The 7,668-nt window shown below is 43.3% G+C and overlaps 1 protein-coding gene across 1 annotated transcript; it reads right to left on the minus strand.

Annotated features, from left to right (window-relative positions):
* Nucleotides 1-2,493: 2,493 nt before the first annotated feature.
* Nucleotides 2,494-7,193, minus strand: nefma (neurofilament medium chain a). Its single transcript, XM_047373649.1, has 3 exons — nt 5,956-7,193; nt 5,142-5,266; nt 2,494-5,048 (listed from the first exon to the last, which is right to left on the minus strand). The coding sequence occupies exons 1-3, from the start codon at nt 7,012-7,014 to the stop codon at nt 3,368-3,370; spliced, it is 2,865 nt and encodes a 954-aa protein (XP_047229605.1). The 5' UTR covers nt 7,015-7,193; the 3' UTR covers nt 2,494-3,367.
* Between the last annotated feature and the right edge of the window lie 475 nt (nt 7,194-7,668).

A 7,668-nucleotide genomic window follows, 5' to 3' on the forward strand; every position in this document is an offset into this window, starting at 1 on the left:
ATAGGAACACATGGCAAAATAATTTTCTGACAGTTAGTGAATTTGCTAACAGTCACAGGGCTGAGTGGAAAAGCTGTTTTATAAACCTCAAAAACTGCCGTCACATTTGAATTAGATTCCTGTACACAGAGATCCTTGTTTTCGTTTTATAATTAACATTATGTTACTTTGCTTGCAAAAATGACTTACAATGTAAAACAGTCTAACAAATAGTTTATTGCGAAAGGTATTTATGTCTTTTAATCGGGAGTCACTGCGAGGTAAAACATGTTTCATTTAGCACTAATGCCTAATCAGATTAGAGTTCACTTGAACGCTCTTATCTTTAAATGATCATCACTTTTGAGATGCCTATTTATTTAGAATTACATAGTTTTTTACATTTAAGCTTGTGGGTACCTGTGTTTCTTTTGTTTTGCAACTTCCAGTGTAAAAAAACGACGTAACAAAAGAGGCTGAAGGGACAGGAAATGGAGCGGAAAGAGAGCGGGGACTCAAACCCGTTGAGGACTGTAGCCACCAAACATGGGACGAGCGCTTCACACCTACGCCACTGCCACACCCCTATATAGTTCCTTTTTTAGATTTGTTTTTTCAAAAAAGATTCTGACCAGTAATCTCTTACTTCCAGTAGATGCAGTGCTCTGAAAAATTTAGGATTTCCTCACAGATCTTTTCAGTATTTTGCTTTTTTGTCATACCCAAATGTTTCAGATCATCAAACAATATACATATTTGAGATAAAGTCAATCACAGTAAACACAAAATGCTGTTTTCCAAACATGGTTCGTTAAAGGTAAAAAGCTTTTCAAACCAACCTGCCCTATGCAAAAAAGTAATCATCTCCTTGGTAAATCATAAATGTGATTAACTACTTCTGCCAAGAATTCACTTAAATAGATTTGTCTGATAAAGCACTTTAGGACACTCAGGTCAGTATTCAAGACTTCACAAAAATAGCATCCATAAAAATATATTCTAAGGACTAACGAAAGTAACCGACAGTAAAACCTAGTTGTGGTAGTGTGCTGATCTGAGGCTGTTTTGCTGGTTCAGGACCTGGACTGTTTGCTGTAATTACTGAAGTTATACATTTTGCTCTGTACCTCAAAATCCAGAAGCATTTTCATCCATCAATAAGGGCCTTGAGTTTGAGAGCACTTCGCCACTTGGACAATGAAAATAAAGTAAAACATAAAATTAACGAATCCAACTGTGATGCTGTGGTGTGACCTTCAGCAAACTTATCATGCTCAAGACCCCCCAATGTCTCTGAATCAGAACAGTTCTGCACACAAAACAGAGCCAACATTTATCCAGTGGTATAAAAGACTAATAGCCAATTATTATAAATGCTTGACAGCAGTCAGTTTTTACATTTACCAGGCTATTATGTTTTTACGTAGAGCTAAGTTGGCTTGGATAGCTTTTTTCCATAATAAATGAAATCAACATTTGAAAACTGCTATTGATATTTACTCAGGTTATATTTCTCATACTAACATTTGTTTAAAGATCTGAAACATATAACCATGACAAAAAAGCAAAAGAACAAGCAATCTGTAGCACTTTTTGCGCACATTACTGTAACTTTCTTTGCATCTTTACTTGTTCAAAGAGTTTGTTTTCCTTTATGCTAAAATAACATTAGTCTCAAAAAGGTCATAAAGCTTCATGTACGCTTTATTTTATAGACTTTTAAAGTGTCATGTTTGAGTTAGATTTTTATTACGTCTTTAGCACTTTAAATACAAGAATGTGGTAAATAATCCTTTAAGCACCTTCCGTTTAATGAAACAGAGATCCCATTTATTGCTAACAGCTATTTAAATTCAGGCCAACATAATATTAGACTGCTGTAGTGAAACATCTTCAATCAGAAAAAGAAAATGCTGTAAGCAATCTAATGCAAAGGTGACAGCAGTTTATATGTTTAAAGGCTTATTAAACAATGTTCACCCTCTCTAATAAGTTCTAATGAGCTGCACAACTAATATCTGCACACAGATATCATCAAACATGTATATCTTTGTAACGTGGTAGTAAACCTGAGGACTCTTTATGTCCTTTATGTTTATAAAAAATCTTTATGTGAAGCGCATCAATAACGTCTACTGATGTTAGCATTAATTTAATGGTGGATGGCCTGCAGCATCAAGCACTCTTAATCAGATAAATAGGATTAGGTGATTGGTGATTTTGGTGATGGTGATTTTTGATTTTTTAACTGCCGGGTGTTACACACTTTTTTCTGATTAACATCTGGGCAATTACCCTCCCTGTGGAAAAAATCATCATCATTAAGGCTAGCAGCAAAATCAGTGCTAAACAAATCCTAAAATGCATCAAAAGCAATCATTTATTTAATGGATTCATTACATTATAAAATACATTTAAAAAAGAAACCATTACTAAAATCTCTCTAAATAATTTAATGTAGGACCAGTTTATCCAGACAACATAATGATAAAAAAAAATTACAAGAGACAAAAATTTGGTTTGTTATGATATTTATTGAGCAAAGGCTGCTGGGAAATAATTCAAGATGAGTTTATGGGACTGCAAACAGTAGCACCTCATTTATTTCTGTAGTTAAATTCAAGTTCATTCTGTGCATACAAGGATACACAAGTCATTTACAGTTACATTTGTCTAAGTTGCTCTCAGGTAAACATAACAGACCATGATAAAAAGCATGTTTAAGGCTAGGAGTTTCTTTAGATTTGTTAAGCTGTAATTGCTTTAGTTACCGGATGTATACTGGTGTGGTTATGTTTCTTCACCTCATGTTCCATATTTAATGTTTAGTACTGTTTCTGGCTCAGATGGCATCTTCACATGTCAGGTAAGGCTTCTTCAGTAGAGTGCATGTCTGCGCCAAGGACCCTCCCCCTGCATGACCTCCTCTCTTCTACTTTAACTCAAAAATCTGCTCGACGGTCTTGTGTTACATAATCATTTTAAAGTGCAATCCTACTAAACATATACATAAGAGAGAAAAATACTCCACTCCCCTGAGCTAGCATGCAGATACTCCACCCCCTCCTCCTACTCCTGAGCTCACCTTATGAAAGCAGAAAGAACCTAAAAGAGAATAAAATGTCTCAGTCGCTTGCTCTTCGCTGCATTGGCAGCAAAGCTTGCTTAAAGCTTTCACTCAACATGCAGGCTTGAAGTTTGTCATGTTTTATTTTGGCTTCTCTCTATAATTTGCTTCTAGTGTGGTTTTCGTTGTTACATCGCTCTAGCTGTATGGGTTTCATTGTTATGTTAGTTTTTTGTGGATTGCTTATGTTCTCTCTTCTAGCTTTCGCCCCGCTCACGGTTGCCCCGTTCTCTAATTCCACTTTGGCTAAGCAGAGTCTGCTTATTCGGCCTCTGCCACTTGCTTAACAGACTGGGTGGTTTGCTTCTCAGTGTTCTTGGTGGAGACCAGCTTCTCCTGCAGCACCTCCTCCACCTCCTTCACTGTTTCTGTCACCGTGATAGATTTTGTGACATGCTTGGACCCATCCTCTCCAGTGGTGATTGTCTCCACGGTCTTGGTAATCACCACTTTCTGGCTGCCATCTTCCTTGATGGGGCTCTCGTCTACGCCATTAGCAATCACATCCTCATCTTTCTTCTCTTTTTCCTCTGGGCTACTCTTCTCCACCTCACCGTTCATGGCAACATCTTTCTTTTCTACCTTCTTATCTTCTGATGAGTCACTTTTCTTTTCTGTTTTGTCCTCTTTGGAAGCCTCAGGTTTGATGGTATCAAACTTGGGGAATTCAGATTTGGGGGAGCTAGGCTTAGGGGATTCTGCCTTGGGAGAGCCTTCTTTCGGCGATTCAGGCTTTGGAGAAGCACCCTTGGGTGATTCAGACTTGGGAGAACTTGGTTTGGGTGTTTCAGACTTGGGAGAACCTAGTTTGGGTGATTCAGACTTGGGGGAACCAGGTTTGGGTGATTCAGACTTGGGAGAACCTGGTTTGGGTGATTCAGACTTGGGGGAACCAGGTTTGGGTGATTCAGACTTGGGGGAACCAGGTTTGGGGGATTCAGACTTGGGGGAACCAGGTTTGGGGGATTCAGACTTGGGGGAACCAGGTTTGGGGGATTCAGACTTGGGGGAACCAGGTTTGGGGGATTCAGACTTGGGGGAACCAGGTTTGGGGGATTCAGACTTTGGGGAACCTGCCACTGGAGATTCCGAGTTGGGGGACTTTGATCCCTCAGATTTTGGGGCCTCTTCCTTGCTGGCTTCAGATTTTAAAGCTTCTGATTTTGCAACAGATTTTTCTGATTTCTCTGTTTTTACATCCTTTTCATCTTCCTCTTTGCCTTTCTCTGCATCATCTTTTTCTTCCTTTTCATCTCCACGTTTTGATGCTTTGTCATCTTCCTCCTTTTTGCTACTCTCCTCTTCGGCACCAGCCTCCTTCTCCTCCTCCCCTGTACTACTCTCTTTTTCACCACTCTTATCTTTGTCAGGGGAGGCTTTGGACTCTGGAGCTTTGGTGCACAGTACTGTTTCCTCAACCTCCTCTTCCTCTGCTTCTTCTCCCCCATCTTCATCACCTTCTTCTGCTTCACCCCCCTTTTCTTCGTCATCCTCTCCCTTCGCTTCTTCCTCCTCATTTTCTCCCTCCTTACCATCTTCTCCGTCACCTTCTTCTCCCTCATCATCCCCTTTTTCCTCCTCATCCTCATCCTTGGAAAGGGCACTAGCACTAACTTTGGCTTCAATGGTGGCTACAACTTCCTCTTCCTCTGCTGCCTCTTCTCCAGCATCCTGCTCTTCCTCTCCACCCTCCTTTTCCCCTTCTTCCTCCTCTCCTCCTTCTCCGGGTGTGGCAGAGAGCTCCTGTGCTATCTTTGCCAGAGCCTCATCAATGTTTGCCTTGTCATCCTCCACCCGTGTCTCCTCGATGATCTCCTCCACGAACTTGTGCTGCACTTTCAGCTTTGAGGCCTCAGATTTAGGTTTGGAGATTTTGCTGGAGGTGACAGCCTGGCGATATGGAAAAGTGCTGAAGTGGGTCTCCTCTCCCTCGAGGAGTTTCCTGGTTGGAAACATAATGCATTTGTTGTAGGTTTAAATTCAGATTTTGTGTAAAACTGATATAATAATCGGAAGTATGTTTTCATTACTATACCTGTATGCAGCAATTTCAATGTCCAGGGCCATCTTGACATTCAGCAGGTCCTGGTACTCGCGGAGATGGCGAGCCATCTCCCACTTCGTGCTCTTCAGTTCATTATCCAGCTGGTGGATTGTCTCCTAAGAAAAAAATAACAACAAAAAGAACTGATGAAGCATGACAGAGCTATTCTCTGTTGTACAACCTCTTGCCCATCCTGGACTTTCTCAAATTTCCCTCTGAATTCCTACTGCAGTAAAACTCCTACTTTTGCCTCGACTGAAGGTGTTGCTCTAATATATTCTGACGCAATTCAGCATTGTAGAGATGCTGAGCCTCTGTTTCAAGGGTAGCCTCCACCACCCCCACCCCTCCTCTAAACTCTGAGAGCTGTAATGAAAGGACAGAACGAATGAAGGCATCGACCCATGCCTCTGACTCAGCAAGAGAGGAGGGAGGAAAAAAAGAGCGTGCAGTGCAGAGTCTGCCTTTTATCACTTGGAAATCTCCCAAGCTGGTAAAGCGAGAGAAAAGACCCGCAGTCATAATGCAGATGAAAAAAAAAAAAAAATCAAACCTATCATATCTGATAGAATTAAAGTTATTTTTTTATTTTGTTATGTGGGGAAAGTATGCCATTTGCAATGTATTAAATAAAAAGCTGCGTCATCATGGCAAAACTGTGGTCATCTTTAACGAAATCCAAAGCATTTGCCCTATTTTAAAAATGTTATCACACACATGACGAAAGTTACTTGAATTGAAAAATATAATACAAATTTTTTTCCATGTCATATACTAAATATGTTTTTTCGGAGTGTCTCCTTGCCTGCAGGCTGGCCAGGTCGCTGTTGTGCCGGTCCTCGATGTCATTCAGTTGGCGCTCCAGAGAGTCCTTCATCCCTCGGACAGACTCCAGCTCCACCGTCTTCACCTGCAGCTGGCGCCGGTAGTCGGCAATCTCGTCCCGGGCGGACTTAATCGCGTCCTTGTTGTGCTCCGCTGCCTCGTTGAGCTTGGTGTAGCGGCACATAAACCAGGTTTCCACCTGCTGCAGGTTCTGGTTGGAGTGGCCCTCTAATTCGGTGCGTATTTCCCGCAGAGCCTCGGTGATGTCGGTCTTCTGGAGGTCCTTCCTCTCCACGGTCACCTGGGACGCCTGGATCTGGGCGATGAGGTCGCTCACCTCCTCCTCGTGGTTGTTGCGGATGAAGGCAATCTCGTCCTGCAGCGACTGAACTTTCTTCTCCAACTCGGACTTCACTAACTCCGAGTCACCGGTGTCTTTCTTCAGGACGCGAATTATGGCTTCCGTTTCCTCGCGGATTCGAGCCTCCTCCTCGAAGCGGTCCCTGACCCGCTGGATGTCCTCCTCAATGTGCTCAGTGTCGAGTTGGATCTGCGCCTTCTCGCGGTGGATCTGCTCCAGAACGGTCCGCAGCTCCTTCAGATCCTGGTCGTAGAGGTCGTCCAGCTGGGTGCGGGACACCTGCTTTTGCCGCAGCGCCTGGATCTCATCCTCGATCTGCTTGTTCTGTTGCTCCAGGTAGTGCACCTTGTCAATATACACAGCAAACCGGTCATTAAGCCCCTGAAGTTGCTCTTTTTCGTTAGATCGCTTGTAGTCACCGTTAAGGATCGAGGTTTGACTGTAATCAACGCTGTCGGCGGAACTCAGCACCGTTGAGCTGTATGCCCGGGGAGCCGGTGCGTTCAGGGTCCTCTTGTAGGATGCGGTCATGGTGGAGCCCGGGCTTGTCCGGGACCACGACTGGGAGCGAAAGCCGCTTGAGGGGGTGCCGCTGGGGCGGCCGTAGCCGTAACTGGTTGTTCTAGTATCCATAACTCTCCTGAAGGGACTTCCTATCGTGTCCACCGGGTAACTCATCGGGTCAGACTAAAGTAGAGGATGCACGCAGGAATGAAGGGAGACGATGCAGGAGATGCAGAAAATTGTGGGTGTAAAAGTGTGTGCGCGCGCGCAGGTGAGGGGTGTATGGCTTTCACAGCGACTGAGAGAGACTCCGACTTTTCCTTATATACCGGAGCTTCTGTGGCTAACAAGGGAAGTCCAAGCAGTTTTGCTTCATATGAAGGAAGGGAGGGGATTAAAGCAGCGTCTACCTCAGCCTGTCTGCTGATGGTCCCGGGACTCGCTCAGTCAGAACCACGTGGCTCACAGAAGCTACGTGGGTGTGGGATTTGGAATACATTTACAGACAAACACTGAGGTGGTCTGTTGACTTGCGTTCTAATTGCTGACTCATCCCGATCATTTCAGCACCACAGACAGCGACAATCAACTGCTGTCTTACCCCGTTAAAGGAAACAGCAGCTTTTCCTCACAACAGAATATTGACAACAAAAGAGCACTCCATCACAGCTCTGTAATAGTCAGCAATTCTGCTGACTGCTCAGCCAAGGTCCACAAGCAAGACTGCCTCGCTTAACTTGTCAATTCAGTGACTCAAATCAAGGTTAGGCTCATACTCATAGTTCATACTCAGTCAGATTGGATGGGAGACATTTGTAAAGCTTTGCT

The sequence above is a fragment of the Girardinichthys multiradiatus genome, chromosome 8, assembly GCF_021462225.1.
Source record: "Girardinichthys multiradiatus isolate DD_20200921_A chromosome 8, DD_fGirMul_XY1, whole genome shotgun sequence".
In the NCBI taxonomy this organism is placed as follows: Eukaryota; Metazoa; Chordata; class Actinopteri; order Cyprinodontiformes; family Goodeidae; genus Girardinichthys; species Girardinichthys multiradiatus.

Coding starts and splice junctions, on each gene's coding strand:
- nefma (XM_047373649.1), bottom strand. CDS start 7,014: ATGAGTTACCCGGTGGACACGATAGGAAGTCCCTTCAGGAGAGTTATG. Junction 5,267..5,955: donor GCGACCTGGCCAGCCTGCAG/GCAAGGAGACAC, acceptor TTTTTTTCTTAG/GAGACAATCCACCAGCTGGA. Junction 5,049..5,141: donor ATTGAAATTGCTGCATACAG/GTATAGTAATGA, acceptor GTTTCCAACCAG/GAAACTCCTCGAGGGAGAGG.